Source organism: Onychomys torridus, chromosome 2, assembly GCF_903995425.1.
Source record: "Onychomys torridus chromosome 2, mOncTor1.1, whole genome shotgun sequence".
Classification (NCBI taxonomy): domain Eukaryota; kingdom Metazoa; phylum Chordata; class Mammalia; order Rodentia; family Cricetidae; genus Onychomys; species Onychomys torridus.
In genome coordinates, this window is record NC_050444.1 from 66,927,202 (window position 1) to 66,946,934 (window position 19,733).

General features: G+C 46.7%; 1 protein-coding gene across 2 annotated transcripts; it reads right to left on the reverse strand.

The window, feature by feature from the left end:
- Positions 1–19,337, reverse strand: Xpa (XPA, DNA damage recognition and repair factor). 2 transcript variants are annotated; one of them, XR_004944161.1, is made up of 7 exons: positions 19,128–19,337; positions 16,105–16,215; positions 11,301–11,406; positions 9,776–9,941; positions 8,326–8,443; positions 5,395–5,603; positions 134–195 (listed from the first exon to the last, which is right to left on the reverse strand). XR_004944161.1 is itself a non-coding variant. In XM_036177085.1 (6 exons), the coding sequence occupies exons 1-6, from the start codon at positions 19,282–19,284 to the stop codon at positions 47–49; spliced, it is 807 nt and encodes a 268-aa protein (XP_036032978.1). In that variant the 5' UTR covers positions 19,285–19,337; the 3' UTR covers positions 1–46. The 2 variants fall into 2 exon arrangements, 1 of the variants encoding a protein (XP_036032978.1); XM_036177085.1 differs by lacking the exon at positions 5,395–5,603 and having other exon boundaries at positions 1–195.
- Between the last annotated feature and the right edge of the window lie 396 nt (positions 19,338–19,733).

Sequence of the window (19,733 nt, forward strand, 5' to 3'; positions counted from 1 at the left end):
TACATTTGAACAGAGCCTTTATTTGAATATAAATTTGTTTTAAAAGTCACATTTTTTCGTATGTCAGTTCATGGCCACACAAGGTACAAGTCTTGCGGTACATGTCATCTTCTAAGTTTTCCTCTGGCCCGTACTCATGTTGGTGAGCAGCTGTTTCTCTTTTCCACACACTGCTTCTTACTGCTCTCCGCAATTCTAGGGGGGAAAAACGTTTTCAGCTGAATACAAAATAGATCCAACAAGGCTCTCATTGTTATTTGTGTGTGTAATGTATATAATGGCTTCCTTTCATTCTAACAGTTGGTTCCACAAACGTGGCAGGCCTGCGGAGTCTGCAGTTGCTCGTTTCATTATTGAGCAGTAGTTGGCAGAGGTGGCTGTGTGGGTTAGTTAGAAGAATAGCAACAAAAACCAACAGAATGGGGACGCTGGGGGGGGGGGGGCAGGGAACATCTGACAGAAAACAGGATGCCAAAGCAGCAAAGTCAGCTGCGGTAAGCAAAGGATGGGAGTGGCCCAGAGCCCAAGATTTTCAGTCAGGAGTTCCTGTAGTCGTCAAGTTCTGCTTACAGGAAAACCAGAAAGCCAAGACTAATGTAGGCTGCTGTGTTTCCATCCTGGAGAAACTGCTCGGGCAGTGACCTCATGTCTGCTTTGTAAATGACAGTCTCATGTAGACCATGTAGCCTATGGCCACTCCCGCCTCACTCCCAACTGTTCAGGCATGAGCACCACATCTGGTTTATGTGGTGCTGGGGATCAGACCCTGGCCATGTGCATGCTAACTGTCAACTGAGCTACATTTCCATACCAACCCTGTTGTTTTTAGAAACAGACTGCCAGGGGCTGGAGAGATGGCTTAGTGGTTAGCTCACACTGCCCTTCCAGAGGACCTGAGATTGATTCCTAGCACCCGTGTCAGCTGGCTCACAACCAGTAACTTCAGATTCCAGGGGTTGCTGGTTTTCCTGGAGACATTTTGTTGTAACTAATGTCACAGCACTACTTGAATCTTTGTCTCCAGTCATAACATCATGGGTAACAGCAAGACAGGGTGACATACTGGACACTGGGCTAAGTACTTAAGACGCATTTACTTTACACCTCTTGGGTAATTACAGAGAGCTGCATCCCAGTGTTTTACAGTTGGGCAAACCAGGGCAGAAGTCACAAACGCCCAAGGTCAGTGGGCTGATGAGCAGGGGTACAGTCCAGCTCAGGTCCCTGGGATCATCATCCTGGCCCTGGGCAGCATTCTTCACTGGGTCATGCTGCCTTTTCACCACTTTGAGATTTACAAGGTTCAGTGTGTACAGCATCTGCTAGGAAGGTCAGTCATCTGAACTCTAATCTTGGTCATTTTATATCATGAAGTATCTGTTCTCTGCTACCTGAGTGAGTCAGTGTGCCTCTTGTCTGCAGAGGGGCAGCAGATGTCCCTCTGTGGGTTCCTGCTTCTCAGCTTGGGTGGGGAAAGATAGCCTGCCACTCTCCTTGACTTCCCCACTGTGAAGAATCCCTCAAAATTGGGCTTCAGTACAATCAGACTAAGCTACCTTCTCTGCCAGATTTGAATATTGAATGTAGGTGAGGAAGAGTTAAGAATTATTTTCTTCTCATACGTACTACATCCATGAAAAACTATCTTTCCAGCCATGACTGAAGACTGACATTTTCTTTGTCACATTTGTGACAACGAGCTGTTTAACTACACTAGACTAAAGCTGGATATGTAGTGCTTCTCATAGATATTCCTGGTAGAGGTGGAAGCACAGGCCGGGCATCACATAGCCAAGTCTTGAAAGTGATTGGTGGATATTTTTAGATTTTGAAACATTTGCATATACAGAATATGTCTGATGGGACCCAAGTCTTAACAAAACACATACAGCTTGATGTACCTTATGTATTTCTAGTGTCTAGGCATGGGGTTTCCTTGTTGGCAGTATTTCTTTTGGAGCACTTTGGATTTTCAGATTAGAGATATCTAACCCACTCTGCTGTTAAGTTTGGCTTTTCTTTGCCCTTCTCTCCTTTTCCAAACAAGCGGTCCAAAGCCTAAGGACAGGGAGTGGAGCAGGCATGCTCAGGGATAGGGAGCCACCAGCACAGAAGTGCAATGATGGAAGATGTATCACTTCCTTTCTATTAAGCAGCCAGGTTCTCAGGTTCCTCCCTGCATAGAATAAGCCCTGAAATTTGGAGGATTAAAATGGGCTATATCATTATGCACTCAGGGTTTTTTTAACACACAAGAACAGACAAACATGCTTTGTGCATGTTCAGCTTGTCAAGGGCATAGACGGCAGCCCATATATGATAAGATCCCCAATGGGCCAAATCTGAGCTCCAAGTTAAAGACAATGAACAAACAACACTGGAAAACAGTCCTTACCAATAACAGTGCTGTAGAATGCTGACTGACTGGGAGAGCTAGAGCAACAGGCTGTCTCGGAACCATCACAGTAGCTCTGGTTCCAGCAACGCCGCCAGCAGACATTGCTGAATTGGGGTTGGGAGGGGTGGTTTGCATAGTCTGTTTCTTTTTGCTTACTGAATAAAAACCAGGTCATTACCACTGAGAGCAGATGGGCACTGTGTACCTTCCAGATGTGAGGCCCTGGAAGAGTTAGCACCTGCCTGAGATACTTAACCTGCACTTATTTCTGCATTAGCAGAAAATCCACAAACATGAAAAGTCTTACTCCCCAAAACAGCACGTGGAAGAAGGGAACAAACTTCAACAATGCCCGTGGCATAAAAGGCAAGGGTGGTAGAAATGAACAGGTCAGGAGGAGGACCTGTGTAATGCCTACAGTGTTAGCCTGCACCAAGTCCACTCTAGAAGGGGAATGTTAGGATACTGCTGAGTTAGTGAGCAGAAGTAGAACAACAGTTTAGATTAAAATCTAAATACTGTTTGCTAATGTCACACTAGTAAACAACAACAACAAAAAACCAATTTGTTAGGAAACTAAACACATACAGGGTAGTGATTATGCAACATACTACTCTTACGTGGTTCAGGAAAAAGTGTTTTTAGTGAGAGCATACACATGATCCAAACGGCAGCATGAGCAACAGCTCAGTCTGGGGAAGGCATGTTTGTGTGTGGCCCTCTGTCCCACTATTCCAGCCATTTTCTGAAATTCTTTCCAAATAAACAGGGCTTTAGGAAAAGACAGGCACCAGCTTAAAGGGGGCTCCACTGGCCAAACCTGAGACAGTTTGACAATCAAAATGAAGAACAGGAGGAGCCTGCATTATCATGACCTGAGAAGAATCCACAAGTCAGTCCAAAGAGGCTTACAAACCAAAATAAAACCCAAGGGCCAGGCAAGTAGCACACGCCTTTAGTCTCAGCACCTGGCAGGCAGAGGCAGGGGGATCTTTGAATTGGAGGCCAGCAGCCTGGGCTACAGAGTAAGTTCCAGGTCAGCCAGAGCTACACAAAGTTCCTCCCTCAAAACAAAACAGGCAAGGTGATGGTTATCTATAATCCCAGTGCTTGGGAGGCAGAAGCAGGAGGATTGTTACAAGTTCAAGTCCACCCTAGGCTACATGAACCTTGTCTCAAGAAAACAAGAGTAGAACCCAAGGAAAAGCTTTGTTTCAAAGGAGAACAACCCTACTTATAGGTCCACAAACTGCCACAGCTAAGACTCGTCTCCATATACTAAAACCATTGAGTCAAATGGGGCTACATCCACAGTGTCATGTGTAATAATTACAAAAAGAAAGTAGTTCAGTGGAGAATGATGACTGTCACCCCCTCAAAAAACTCGCAGGTCTCAGGCGGTGTGTGTCCTCATCTCCTAGGAAGTACTCCTCCCACAGACCTGCACCCTGAGTCTAACGGAGCAAAAACAAGATGCTGAGCAGTCCACGGGCAGGAGTGTGCTGTCCCACAGTTGGTATGGGTGCTGCAAAGTGCTAGGGGCAAAAGAAAAGCTGAGGGTGACATTAAAGGTGCCACCCTAGCAGCTCCTGGATCGAATAAGTGGAAGTGAGAGAGGGCACCGGAACAACAGATGGGAAACATTATATACTGCATAATCGCTTTTACGTTTCATGATTATGATGAGCTTTGAGTTACAGAGATTTGTAAGAATCACAATGTTTACAGGTAACTCATGGCTTAGCAAAGTGTATGCAAGTGCAAAAGGTTAGAAATAGCCAAATGCCAACACTTGGAAAAATATTTGGGGTGTGTGTGTGTGTGTGTGTGTGTGTGTGTGTGTGTGTGTGTGCATGCTGCCACAATGGTGTACATGTAGAGGCCAGAGAACAACTTGGCAGGAGTGAGTTCTCTCCTTCCACCAAATGGGTTCTGGGAACCAAACTTGGGTTATTAGGATTGGCAGCCAGCACATTTACCCACTGAGCCATTTCACTGGCCCCCCAAAAAAATTTTAAGGGACTGTTTGTGGGTTTCACAACCTTCATGAAGGTAGCAATCAACTCTCTTGTTGACTCTGAGATACAAAGGTTAGAGTACACAAAAGTAGGGTCAGGTCTAACACCCAGGAAGGAACCAGGGTGCATCTGCTACACAAAACTGGAGCCTGAGTGAGGCTGGAGAACTAGATGGTGGGTGGCTTGCCATGTTGCAGCCTCCTAGTCCGGTTGGCAGTGGATGGCTGATGTCCAGAAACTACCTTTCCTGGAAATGAATAACCAGTCTTGCTACTGAGAGCCTCAGAAACTGCTTAGAATGTTCACCCAAAGAGATTTCCCCAAAATGCTTGTGAAAAATCAATACCGCTTCAAAGCTTGTTTTTAGTAACTACATTTTGCAAAAGAGAAGACAGTCTGCAGTCAAAGAAACAGTGCTGCTTCTGAGGGCATCGTGCAGAAGAGCTAGCCATTGTACCCTTGTTACCCGGAGGAAAAAGATTACAAGCTTGTGTTCCATGAACTAAATAGGATGGAGCTGTATCTCTCAAACTCCTCAGAGAAGCTCCACAACAGTCACAAATATATCCACAGGCCAGTTGCAGTGTCCACAAACTCAGAAGGACCTCTAATGGGATGTCCTTACCTGCCCCTTGCAGGGGTGGGGACCATGCATAGTAACAATGAAGGTTAGGTGACTAGCCTTTCAGGAAGAAAATTGCTGGAACTAACATGTAACATGGGAGAAACACCCGTAGTCCCACCTCATTTAAGGCAAGAAAGCCTGCAGACCAAGAACGTTCTGTGTGTCAACCAATTTGGGGTTCTTGTCTGCTACTGGGTGATGCGCCCTTTGAAATCCAGTTACCCTGATGGCTTGGAGATGTGGGGCCTTGTCTGTGTGTACTGATGGTATTCACACTTCTTTCTGGAGCGGACTCAGTGCTGTAGCTGCTAACATAAACCATATGTTAAGAGCAGGCAAATAGAATTGCTTACCTTCCCATAAAGAAGAAAGCTTTATGTCAGCTTCGCTGTGCATCAAGAGGAACCATGTTCCAATTTCTTTCCACCTAAAAAGCCTTTCGACTCGCTTTGACTCCTGTCTGCTCTGAGCAAACTGCACAACAGCTTCTCGTTTCTACTCTACAGTCTACTCCACTCAGCCCTCTGTGGCCTAGTCAGGACAGGAACATATCCACCAAGCGCTAGAGTGAATCAAAGAAGCCACAATTAAAGGGGGCATCACACTGACCTCAGCACACTGAACAGCCCAAGGGAAGGAGGTGACGCAGGCGCCCAAAGCTCACAGAGTCATATGCAAAGGGGAAACGGCAGGCACTCTATCTGCAGACACGTGCAGAGTACACACTCACACAAACATTTCCTAAAAAGCATGCTTCACCCAAACAGATGAACCCAAAAAACCAATCTTCAAAAGAACCTGTGTCAACTGCAACTAAGCAATGAGGAAAATGCATGGTATTTTGTCTGGTGAGCTAATACAGTGACCAAAAAGTAAACACCAATTGAGTTCATGTTTTGGAAATCGTAGAAAATTTCTATCTGTATTAATATATATGTATATCCTGATAAAATTATATTAAAAAGGCAAGAAATTAAGTGCATCTCATAGTCTTTTACTAGTCAAATTGTAGGGACTGAGTTACCACTCCATGACATCTTGACCAGACCACAGAATTAGTGTCTAAGGAAAAGTTACAGTGTTCCTTGGCACTTTGCAGACACAGATTTCTAATTGGTTCTGATTCTTTTATCTACATTTCACTGTCTGCACTAAGGTATCACCTGAGGTCCGAAGGCTGATTTCTAGCAGCTGGATTGAAACCCTGGACACTGCAGTGATCTGAGAACCCACCAGCTCAGTGGGTGAGAGTGCAGGATGAGAAACTGAGTTTGAATCCCCAGCACCACACTGGAAAACAAGCATAGCTGCTCTAGCCTCAGCACTGGATGTGGGAGAGGTGTACAGGACAGGTGGATCTGGGAGCCTGGGAGCTCACTGGCCGGCCAGCCTAGCCTATGCCAGCCTTTATGTTCAGTGAAGAGACCCTATCACAAAGGCCTAAGATGGCCTCCAGCTTCCAAATGCGTGTGCGTGTGCACTGATGTGTGCACTGCACACAGACACTGCACGAGAGAGAGAGAGAGAGAGAGAGAGAGAGAGAGAGAGAGAGAGAGAGAGAGAACACACACACACCCGAGTCAGCAGATGACCTGGAGGCCTCCTTCCACCCCTTCCTCACTACTGCCTCTTCACTGCTTTACCTTGTATTAGCAGTGGCTCTGCTGTTAGAGGCGAGGCTAATGGAAACACTAAACGATTAGAGAAAGGGCCAGTTGAAGAGGAGGACCTCTTCTCCTTGGGTCACTGCTGGCATCTGAATGCTGGGCACAGCTCTGGCTGGCTTGGGGAACTTCAATGAAAGGCTCTCCTGTGGCAGTTTGCTATAGGAAACCAGCTAAGCCTTACAAGTGGGCTTCCTATCTGCCCAGGGATTAAGTCACTTGTGCAGAAGGGTTTCAGTGAGGTGGTCTTGATGTACTTGTGTTCAACAGAGCTACCGTTTTTATTTCAAAGTGTCTAAGTCTGCACATGGAAAGGAGTGTTAAAGGTCACTCAGGACCAGGCAGTGGAATCACAGAGCAGGACTTCATTCCTCCTTTCCTACCACCTGTGCTCCTACAGCGGAAACTGGGGGAGGGAGGCAACCCCAAGAGGAGACCAGGAAGGCCCGTGCTGCCCTGCCTTTGCTTTTTGTTTGGGGTTTCATTTGGCTGGTTAGTTAGCTGATAGGTTGGATTTTGTTGTTATTGTTTAGTTGGTTTTGGAGGGGCAGGTTTTGTCGTGGAGTTTTGTTTTTGTTTTCTGAGAGCCAAGGACTCATTCTATAACCCAGGCTGGCGTCCAACTCATAATCCTCCTGCCTCAGCCTCCTGAGTACTAGGATTACAGACATGTACGTACCACCACTCCCTTTTCTTGGTTTTTAAGACATCTGGGCTATCCTAGTCCTATAAAACCTCTTCTAAATCTTAAAATCTGAGAAAAATTAACATGGCTAGAATATCGATTTGAAATGGATCCAGTAAATGTATAACCCAACCTACAGCAGGATGCATGTTACCTAGACACAGTGTGCACCACACAGGGGCTCTACACAGCGACCACATGAAGGGCATGTGCCGGTGACTTCCTGAAGACCCTTCTTGGGGGGATTTTGTTCATAGTCCTGAGCGCTCCTGCCACACCCTGGGTTCATCCCTGGTGTGGTGCCACACCCAGCACTCAATCTCAAGTTTCTGCCGGTTAGCACAGTGCTAACCTGGCACATGGTAAATACTAGATGTGTACAGGGATTCATGAAAACAGTCACACATGGATAAGGGATGCAGAGACAGGTCCACAGGGAGTGGACTGCTGCATGTAGACGGACACACAGACAGAGGAATGACTGTACACCTGAAGACTCAGTCAGAGAACCTGACAACTGTCCCAACATATGTAGCCATCTACTCATCTTTCTGGGTGTTTCCTTAGTCATATAAAAAAAGACGCCCAGACTAATGGTTATCAATCACTCTTTCTAGCTACTAAACCTGCCCGCTACTGAGCTCACGATTTTTGTTTCAAGCAAAGAGAGAGGCGGCTACTGAGTCTTGTTGTTTTGGTTACTGTTTTCTTAAACACTGCAGGCAGGCCACCCTTAAGACCTAATGATGCCTCATCCCGATACCCCACCCTGCCACCACGGTCACACAGAAACAACTCACACGCCAACCCACGGAGGCCAAAGTTCAAGCTCACTTTTCCCACTATGGACACGACATGCCAGCACCTCTACAGACAGGAAGCCCCCATGCCTCTGCTCTGTAATGAACCAAGGGATAGGAGATTCTGACACTTACCTTTTACCTTTTTATCAAACTTCTTCTGCTTCATTTTTTCTCGGTTTTCCTGCCTCGCTTCCTTTGCATCCTCCAGGGCTTCCTGGCTACCCCAAACGTCCAGGGCCCGCTTTACAACCTACAGCACAGTTAATAAATACTTCAGTTACTTGGGACTCAGAGCTGCACAGTATAAAGTCCTAACTATCAAGCTCACAGATGCCATTTAGTCCCATTAGGAGCAAAACCATGTAATTGAACAGTTAAAGAATTCTCTTCAAGCCCCACTTTTTCCAGAAAGAACTGAGTACAGAAGTGTAAATGAAGGAAAGACTCAGTGAGAAGAAAATGTAAAATCCATCACAGGGTCAGGAGGGCAGGAAATGCTGTGAAAGTCTTGTGCCCGCCGCCCGAGTGTGTGAGTGTGTGAGTACAGGCGCATGACTAAAAGGAAGACCAACACCAGGTGACAGGAGAGCCTGCTGGGCCCTGCAGGAAGACCAACACCAGGTGACAGGAGAGCCTGCTGGGCCCTGCAGGAAGACCAACACCAGGTGACAGGAGAGCCTGCTGGGCCCCGCAGGAAGACCAACACCAGGTGACAGGAGAGCCTGCCCTGCTCCACTCAGCAGCATCGTTACTTATTTCGAATGGTACCTACGATAAGTAGTGAATTTTTAAATCAATAATCATCCATTTAGTGAAATTCAGTACATGTTTTGTTTTACAGTGTGGCTTAATTCTATTTATAGATTAGTATAATATCTAATTATCCTAAATATATATTATATATTTATATCTAATGATATCTAAATATATGGTCATATATTTGTATATATTTAGATTTATTGTATATTATATATAAATTATATACAAATATATAATTATCTAATAATACTAGAATATCTTCTGGTATATTCCTGTATAAACAGCCTTGAAACAATGACTTTTTAGATTTTCCTATAATGGAATAAAAATTACAATATTTAAGCCATTCTGGAGTAGATACAGGAGGATACCTGGGACTCTAGAGCACACCAGTAAGTGGGTCTCTGCCATGGCACACATGTCACCTGCTCAGAGCGGTGCAAGTCCCAGGGCCCTCGGGAGCATTCCGGATTGTATTTCCCAATACAGTCAGGTTCCAGGCGTTTGTGAAGTAACCGAAATGCTAATCATCTTAAGAGCATTTCTTTTTCTTGTTTGATAAAGGAACGGATAGGCAAATGAAGTCTGACCCTTTCTAAATGTTTTTAAGTCCAAATCATACTCCTAACATCACCCACTAGCAACATGCTTATGCCAAAGTTACCACAGCAAAAGCGAGGTGAGAAAGTACTGTGTTCTGAGCGGTTCTTAGCTGTGACTAGGATGGACATGTGAACAGAGAAAAGGATGATCTTTACTGTGTGAGCAAGCAAACCACTGTTAGTAATAACTCGTCACTTCCCCAGTCCAGCTTCCTAGAGACCTGTAACTTTAAGTAGAGCTTCATGTCACCCCACTGTGAATGATGAGGGTTCTTCTTCACGATAAACCGAAGCGCGGGCTCTCTCTTCTCTAAATCGCAGTCCTTCAGAAGGTATTCCTGCTTGGCTTCTGTTTTGGTTATAAGCTTGTGTTTGTCATCAGCATCTCTGGAAAGAGGTCAAGAGCATTATATAGACTTTAATCCAACTGAGGTTTCAGACAGCCGGCAACTCCAGGTCTGCACACTAAAGGTTCAAGCGTCACTTCCCTGTCTTTGGTTCTTATGATCAGTCATGAAAATTCAAGCAGACTCTAGTCATCTAAGAGTTTAAGAAGCTTCTTCTTCTTCCAGAAAGGACTTGAACCAAGAATAGGGAAGACGCAATGAGAAGGAAAATATAAATGAATCACAAGGTCACCAGAAACAGTAATTCATGCCTACCATCCCAGCACTCAGGAGGCTGAGGAAAGAGGACTGAAAGTTCAAGGCCAGCCTGGGGTACACAGACCCTGCTTCAAAAAGATGGTAAGGAATAAATATGAGCACACAAGGTCCTATTTCCTAAACATGGCTGGGTTCTAGACACTCAAAAACCAAGGGAAGCCGGGCAGCAGTGGCACTTGCCTTTAATCCCAGCACTCTGGAGGCAGAGCCAGGTGGATCTCTGTGAGTTCAAGGCCTGCCTGGTCTACAGAGCGATATCCAGGACAGGCTCCAAAACTACAGAGAAACTCTGTCTCCAAAAAGAAAAAGAAAAAGAAAAAGAAAAAACACAAGGTAAAAACAGAGAAAGAGTGGGAACTTGAAGCACCACAGAGTTTATAAAATGCCCGCGAATTGGGCAGAAAAAAATCTTTCTCACAGAGAACCACACTTGCAGAAGCTGCTGGGCAGGATGGACGGCACACATGCATGTTCGCATGCATGCACGTACACACAGTAACTGCTAGCAAACAGTGGGAAGAGGTAATAAGAGGCAACTGGGGACCTGCAGCCGTGGTGAAGACATATTCTAAATGTAATTAAAAACCATTTTAACAGTTTTGAGCAAAATTCTCTAGAGCGGTGGTTCTCAACCTGCCTAACGCTGCAACCCCTTAATACGGTTCCTTAGGTTGTGGTGACCTTCAACCATAACATTATTTCCTTGCTACGTCATAACTGTAATTTTGTTACTGGTATGAATCATAATATAATCATCTGGGTTTTCTGATGGTCTTAGGCGACCCCTGTGAAAGGGTCGTCTGACCTTCAAAGCGGCTGTGACCCACAGGTTGAGAACTGCTGCCCTAGAGAGCAGAGAATCAAGGGGTGCAAGATGGAGGAGGTGGGGGGCAGAGGCCGGGTAGAAGATCGCCACCAGGGGGCTGAGGCAGGAAGACTGCAAACTCAGTGTTGGCCTGGATAGCTCACTGTGAGTCTCTCCACTGCTGAGGCCCTGGCTCAGCAGCTGGGTTGCCTAGAAAGAAGGCTTTGGTCTGGAGCACACAGAGGCAAACAGTGGGTTTAAGATGAAAACAAGCACCTGCAGCTGTCACACGTTGGCAAATCAAAGTGGTTCATGAGATAGGAGTCCATGAAATCTTTCCCACACTCTTCACAGACCACATAATCAAACTCCATGACGGGCCCTGCAGAGAGAAGGGAGGGGGTTCTGTATCCTTTTGTAGGACTAAAGCAATACATATTTTCCTCTACCTGCCGGCTCGTCATAGATCACATGCCCGATACAAATACTGATGAGAAAAAACTACCAGCGACCTCACAGTTGTTCAGTTCCACAGACAGCAAGGACCGAGGCACTCCCTTCGCACGCTCTACCTGTACCTGCAGATGCAGTGCTGAGGGTGGCCACCCTAAAATTACTAACGTGGTCAGAGCTTCCGGTCTGTGACTGGACAGTGTAAGTCACCAGCTGGACAGGAGTGGTCAAGAAAGATCAGAGCTCGGAATCCTGGGAATATAGCATTGTCCACTGTAGCTGATGTGGACACCGATCTTCCGGGTGTCTCTCCTCTATAAAGGATGAGACAAAGTCTTACTCAAGCTGTTTACAAGAATAAAACCAAAATCGGGTGGTGGTGGCGCACACCTGTAATCCCAGCACTCGGGAAGCAGAGGCAGGAGGATCTCTGTGAGTTCGAGGCCAGCCTGGTCTACAAAGCGAGTTCCAGGACAGCCTCCAAAGCTACAGAAAAACCCTGTCTTGGAAAACCAAAAAAAAAAAAAAAAAAAAAACGGAAAAAAAAAAACACTAAAAATCCAAAGCAAACAATTTCAATGCTGTGCATGTAGGCCCATCTCTTCATTTGACTAGACCCCAGCCCCTTGACCATCAGAGCCTAGAGCTCATGATGCTCATGTGTTCCATCCTTTCTTCTAGTAAATTCTCATTTTTGCTACTGTTTTATCACCTGAATTCTTTCACGGTGTCACCAGAACCAGACCCTATTTTCTCTAAAACAATGCCATAGGCATGTTTTAATCTTGGCAGCAAGGCCGGATCTCACAGTATGTGATGACTTACTAGATTAACACAGAGCCTTTGTGGAAAAACTAGTCATGGTAAGTCTTGTTTGGTTATGTCTCCAGGGGTTCATGTGTTGGAACACTGAACCTCGGGTTGTGGCACTATTTGGGGAGATTATAGAACCTATAGGTGGTGGTCTAGAGCAGTGGTTCTCAACCTTCCTAACACTGGGACCCTTTAATACAGTTCCTCATGTTGTGGTGACCTCGACCATAAAATTATTTTGTTGCTACTTCATAACTGTAATTTGCTACTGTTATGAGTCATAATGTAAATATCTGTATTGTCTGATGGTCTTAGGTGACCCCTGTGAAAGGGTTGTTCAACTCCCCAGAGGGGTCACAACCCACAGGTTGAGAACCAAGGGAAGTAGGACCCCTGGAGAACAGGCCTTGGGGGTCACAGCCCGGCCACACTTCTGCCTCCTGGTCGGTACCCTGTAACACGCAGCTGCCACACTCATGCCAAGGACCAAGCCCACGGCCCTGCCTTCTCTACCATGGCCGACTGGTACCATGAACTATGGCCAAAATAACTTCCCTCGCTTGAGCTGATCCTTTCACTGCAATGAGAAAAATTGCAGACAGTTTCCACAGCCACAAAATCACAGGGACACAAAGGTCCAATCCTATGTGCTCCCTCCTAGCACAGGGCTGCTCCCCACAGCACCATGGGAGGCAGCCTTGCTTTGTTTTTCTTCTCCCAAGGGTCTCTGTGCTCTCAATCCCCCGGGCTTACAGCACGAGGCAGCAGTCAGTGTGGGGGACGCTGCTTCAGGGGAACTCAGAGGCCCACGAGGTCTATGCCACACTCTGGAAGTGTCCAGAGGTAAATGCAATAAGCACTCCCAAGTTATGCAGGGCCTCCCCTGTTACCCAGGGCCTCCCCTGTTACCCATGGCCTCCCCTGTCATCCAGGGCCTCCCCTGTTACCCAGGGCCCCTCCCCTGTCGTCCATGGCCTCCCCTGTTACCCATGGCCTCCCCTGTCGTCCAGGGCCTCCCCTGTTACCCAGGGCCTCCCCTGTCGTCCAGGGCCTCCCCTGTTACCCAGGGCCTCCCCTGTTATCCAGGGCCTCCCCTGTCATCCAGGGCCTCCCCTGTTATACAGGCTGACACTTCCCTCCCTGGAACTGTCCCTCAGTCTCAAACTCTGCTGCCCACAGGAAATCCTGGGAGTGGGCGTTCTGGGCTTTCGGGCTGCTGAAGACCTCAGCTAGGTCAGCTGGTTTTGACAACTGTCTCTCACGTGACAACTGCAAGACTTCTGGCCACTCCGTTTCCGAGGCCACATGCTGCCTACATGCCCTCTTGAAATATGATATCTAGTGTAAACATACATGTGTTCCCTTTAGGTGTCTAAACACGCTGGCAGGCGCTGCTACTCACGCGGGCACACATCTTATGCCACAGCTAAGGGCTACACCGGGGTTTTCCAGACCTCATAACTTTCTCTTTTCCACAGTGAAAGCTTTCTCAGCTGAGAGAATGTGTACATGTAACTGATTCAGCAACACGTTAACCCCATGGGGCATGTTCACAGCCCGCTTTCTATCCCAGCTCTAAATAAAAGAATGTCCTAAGTTGTGTTTTGTGGGTACTGGCTTCTTGTTTTGATCTATAAAATAATTTCTCTTTCTTACTGTCTTTTTATTTTTTTATTCTTACTATTTTCTTTCTTTCTTCCTTCCTTCCTTCCTTCCTTCCTTCCTTCCTTCCTTCCTTCCTTTCTTTCTTTCTTTCTAAGATGGGGTTTGTCATGTTAAGTTTTTAATTGTCAACTTGCCACAACCTGAAAACCACCAGAGACAAGAGCCTGGACTGAGGAACTGTCAGGATCAGGTTGGCCTGTGGGCCTGTTTTAATTTCTAATTCAAGTGGGAAGGACGCAGCCATTGTGGGCGGCACCCTGGACTGGACTGTGTAAGAGCAGACAGGGCTAGCTGAGTGGAGGGCAAGCAGGGAGCGTGGGTACATTTGTTCCTCTTAGCTCTTCCCTTGGGTGTTGTGACCAGCTGCTCAGGTTCCTGCCTTCAAGTCCCCTCCATGGTGGACCGCAATCTGGAATTCTAAGCCAAATAAGCCTTTCCTCCCTCGTGGGTTTTTGTCAGGTGTTTATCATGACAAAACGGAACTAGAACAGGGCTTTACTGTGTTCTACAGGTCTGCCTTTTCCTTTTTCGTCTTTCTTTGAGACAGAGTCTCACTTTGTTGCTCTAGCTGATCTGGAACTCATTATAGAAACCCGGCTGGCCTCAAGCTCCAAAGATCCGCCTGCTGGGATGAAGGTGTGTGTCTCCAGACCTTACCAGGCTAGTCGCAATCCTGAATTCAAGTAATCATCCTGCTTTAGCATCCCAAGCAGCACCATGCCCAGCTCATGAAAATACTTCTTAGAATTTATTCCATCCATCAGTATCTGGGCTCTTCCTGCCTATGATAAAACAACAGCAAATGTCCACCCCACGTATGTAAACCAAGTAACCATTTCCACATGCCTGGGCGTTGGACTTTGCTGTTGTTAATGGATATATTTAATAAATGTAAGGCCATATTGATGAACAAATAAAGAATTACATGGGAAAAAATCCTTAGGAATTTTATCATGAAGAGGATCATTTAAATTTACACATTGCGGTGGTAGCGCACACCTTTGATCCCAGCGCTTGAGAGGCAGAGGTAGATGGATCTCTGTGAGTTCGAGGCCAGCTTGGTCTGCAGAGTGAGTACCAAGACAGGCTCCAAAGCTACACAGAGAAGTATGTCTCAAAAAATCAAAATAAAAAAATAAGTAAATTACACACACACACACACACACACACACACACACACACACACACACACACAAGCCCCCAGATATAACTTGTATACTTCAGAGAATAGGAGTAAAACTGTACATGAATTTTGAAGTATGAAATGTTCTTTTCCTTCTCTCTCTCTCTCTTTTTGCAAAGCGGAGCTATTGTAATTGGATATATTGTATGAGAAAAGAATCTACTTTCAATAACGGGAAAAATACAACTATTTTAATTGGACACTACTAATATTACAAACAAAATCCTCTTAAGAGAATATCATCAAGCCAATTCAAAGACACCCTGAGCTAAGAGAAAATGAATAGTGAACCATTTATATGCTGAAACTGACAGGAAACCTGTATCTATAATTTACATTTTTTGTATCAGCATTAAAGATAGATCCTTTAATTTAAAATTATAGGGAGTTTTGAAATAAATATTGCTCCAAAATTTAAAATGGGCAATGAATACTTGAAAGGATGTCCAACACCATTAGCACCTAGTATACTCAATTCAACCTGAAGCATGCTACTGATTCACATGGGGATAATATGACCAGAGACGGGTAAGAAAAAAAACTGCAAGAATGTAGAGAAGCCAGCCCTCTCCTATATCACTGATGAGAGTTCGAAATTATGAATCTGCCTAAAACTGTGTTGTAGTCCTTCATAAAATTAAACATATTATCATATGACCAAGAAACTGCATGTGTAAGCATATCTGTTCCACCATGAAAAGGGAGCATACACAAAAGTTAGCATTGTAAACTGATAATGCACACACACCCAGAGTTGTATTTTTCCCGTTATTGAAAGTAGACTCTTTTCTCATACGATATATCCTGATTACATTTTCCCCTCCCTCTACTCTTCCAGTTCCTCCCTCCTCCCCCGTCTCTGACTTTTTAATCTACCACCAATCTTCCCATTGATCAATGAGCAAAGAACCCTTCACAATACTTCGAAACCAGTGTCAATGCTTCTGTGGAAAAACACTGCTTTACCTGGTTCATGAACAACATTTCCAATCTTGTGTTCCTCTTCCTCCTCCTCTTCTAAAATGAAGCCTCCTTTGGTGTCAATCATTCTGGGAGGGACTTTTACACTGGTCACACCTACGGAAAGCAGATAAAGGCAGTCATCAGCTGAGCCAGGCAAGCCAGTGTGTTCCCCTGTGGGTAAACAGGAAAAGGATAACAGTGTCACCATTTCTATTCAGACTGTCCAGATGCACCCAGCTGGAAGAGCATGGCAAGAAATTAAAACAAACAAACAAACAAACAAACAAAAAGACCTAAGAGGTATAAAGAAGTAAAGTGGTACTTCCTCACAGATGATGTGCGCATGTATGTACCACAGCCACAAGAACCTATTGTTCCGATTAAAGGACAACCCCCTGAAGCCCCTACAGTGACTGCAGGGCACAGCAGACACCAAGACCGCTCAGAACCTGGGGGTGCAGCTGGTGGAACCCACTTGACTGTATACTAGGACATGTGGCCTTTGAAGTAAGATCGCACCTACAGCTACAAGCCCAAACCAAAGCCAGAGTCAGTGAACTCCGGGCACACCTGAGCCTAGCTCCGATTATGGACAGGACAGACCACTCAACACTGTTAGCGAACACCCACACCCCAACCATCCTCCAGTGAGTACCAACTGGGTGCTCTCCACTTCCGTTCTCACACTGTCTACCTGGAGTCAGATCCGACAGGTTGAGGTCTGACCGATTGCCCAACTTCAGATGCCAACTGCAGGGACTTTGATCACCTGCTATAAATCAGGGCTCCCCAAACTGCTTCCCTGGCTGCAGTTCATCTTCTACAACACACAAGCCTGGAAAATATTCACTTACATGCACCAATTAGCGGCAAAGGATTTTAAATACAAACGAAAAGCCAAGTGAAAAGACACACTGGGCAAGTGGAGCGTCTAGAAGAGTCCCAAGTATGGGAGCCTCCCTCCCCACCACACTACAGCCCTCCCTCCTCACCACACTACAGCCCTCCTCCCCACCACACTACAGCCCTCCCTCCCCACCACACTACAGCCCTCCCTCCCCACCACACTACAGCCCTCCCTCCCCACCACACTACAGCCCTCCCTCCCCACCACACTACAGCCCCCCCTCCCCACCACACTACAGCCCTCCCCACCATACTACAGCCCTCCCTCCCCACCATACTACAGCCCCAAATGCCCGACTTCCAAAGACCTACACAGGTATACTGCATAAGTCACCTTCTATATACAATTTAGCCACCGTAAACCACTAGTTCGGGAATAGTGGAAACACACACGGTCCACGTTTTTAGACAGCAGCCAAGGGCCAAGCCTTAAGCAGGCCTAAGGACAGCTGGTCCCCACCCTGCTGTTAACTCCCTTCTCCATGAAGGTTGGAAAGACAGGGGGCGGCCTCAAACACAAAGTACAGTGGCAACTCCTAACATTTACTTCGATGGTTCTATACTAGACGCTTGTCAAAAAATTGCTTTAAGAGGATGATTTTAACCAGAACTAGAAGTGAGCAGACAGGAGAAGCCTGGGTGCTAAGAAGCACCGTGAGAGGTCAGAGGAAGAACCAGGAAGAGAAGGGATTCCCGGCCACAGCAAACAAACTGAAAAGAACTGCCAAGCCCCTAACAAAGAGTTAAAACTCACATCTTCTAAATCTCTCAAGTGGAAACACCTTCCTAGCCCAGGGAGGTGAATGAAATGAGAGGGTGGGGCGTTCAAAACTCACCGGGTGGACTGGCCAACCTGGCCTAATCTTGAACTAGCTTTCTTTATCAAAACCAGAGTGAACGCAGGACCGGAGCATGCCAGGCAAGCACTCCACCACTGAGCAACATCCACAGGCCTCTTTTAAATTGTCAGAGCCAATGCCTCACTAGCTTGCTCAGGCTGACCTCAAACGCTACAGCCCAGGTGGGCCATAAACGAGATCCTCCTGCCTCAGCTTCCCCAGCAGCTGTGGTTCCAGACCTGCACTCACCAGACCCAGCCATCTTATGCTATGTCTAATTTCCCTGGTGTTCTGAACCGCAGGGTCTGGGCATGTGCCAGGCTGTTTGCATGCCCAGCGGGTAGGGGAAGGACATTTGTAAGACATTTATCCAGCAGTGTCTATCTGCATATGGATAATGGGACACCGAGGCTGCATCAATCAGATCTTCCAAGATCTGCACTATGACCAACAAAAAGGAAGATAACTTTTCACATTACAAACTGGTATATAAGGACTTTCAAATGACTTCAAAGGATTCAAATCTAAGTTAGTTTACAATCCAACTTTGCTGGTCAGAAGCAACAAATCAAATTCAATGGCAACCCTAGAAGAAAGTCTAAAAGTACATACTGCTAAAAACACACACACACACACACACACACACACACACACACACATACAAATATATACAAAACATGAAGTTGTGAGAGAAGAGAGAGGGATAAAAAAGTAAATTACTTCTGTAGAAATATTTGAGATGAATTACTCTCAAGAACGACGCCAGCAGCCGAGATCACAATTGACATTAAAAATCAGAAAACAGCCAAACAGGGACTACCCTAAGATGGCAAGTATAGCCAAAATGAATCCAGGACCACATGACCCGTGCTGGTCCTGATTAACCTGAGAAAAAAAATCCCTTTTCTTTTCTGATCTCAACTGCCAGAGGTGAAACGGGGGTACCAAGCCCTGCCCTTTCCATTTTCCAGGGTGGCCGTGAGAATCCAATCGGGTAACTCCAAAGTGAGGGGCACTGCATGTGTTACTCAATGAGGCCCTGGAAGTCAGGACCCAGGGGTAAAGATTGGGCCAGGGTCGCTTCTGCTGGGCGCTGGACTGGGAGAGGGTGCGGACTTATTGTTTAAATCCTTGCAAGGCTGAAAGCTCTGCACCATAGAGGCGCCGGGCAGAGGTCGCGACAAGGAAGGCCTGGAACCTCGGAGGCACGGGCATGCACGGCTGTTCCCGCACACCGAGCCCGCCGGAGGGAGGCCCTGCGCGCGCCGTCAGGAATCCCACCTCCGGTGGCCGCCGCCGCCGCGGGGTACGGCCGCGCTGCCAGCCGGGCCTGGCGCAGCATCAGCGCCCGCTGCCGCTTCCGCTCCACGCTCGCGCGTACGGCGGCCGGCAGCTCCGCGGGCTCCGGTGACGTCCGCTTGTCCTCCGCCGTCGCCATGGCCAGCCTAGTCCGTGAGTTCGCGCACGAATCCTGACCCTTCTCCGCCAGCCGCTGCGCCTGCGCAGTCGAGACGTGGTGGCGGAAGCGAGAGTGGGGCGAGGCAAGGCGCCTGCGCAGCCGAGGGGTGGTGGCGGAAGAGACGGCAGTGGGTAGTGAGTGGACTTGCTAACTGTGCCAGGGGATGTTGCTGAGGTCAGCTTTTTAGATCTAGAAGTCGTCAGATACTAGTTCCACTTTAGTGGTTCAGACTTTGAGCTCGCGTTCAGTCAGTCTTAGCTTTGATTCTAAAATCTGGGTGGCCTTACGGAAGTTATTTAACCAAAGCTTCGAGGTTTTTTTTTCAGTAGAAAAGGGATTCTGGCATCACCTTGCAGGTCTGCCATCTCGGTGCCTGGCACTTATAAAGTGGCATTAACATTGCCAATCTGTGACAATCACACAATAGC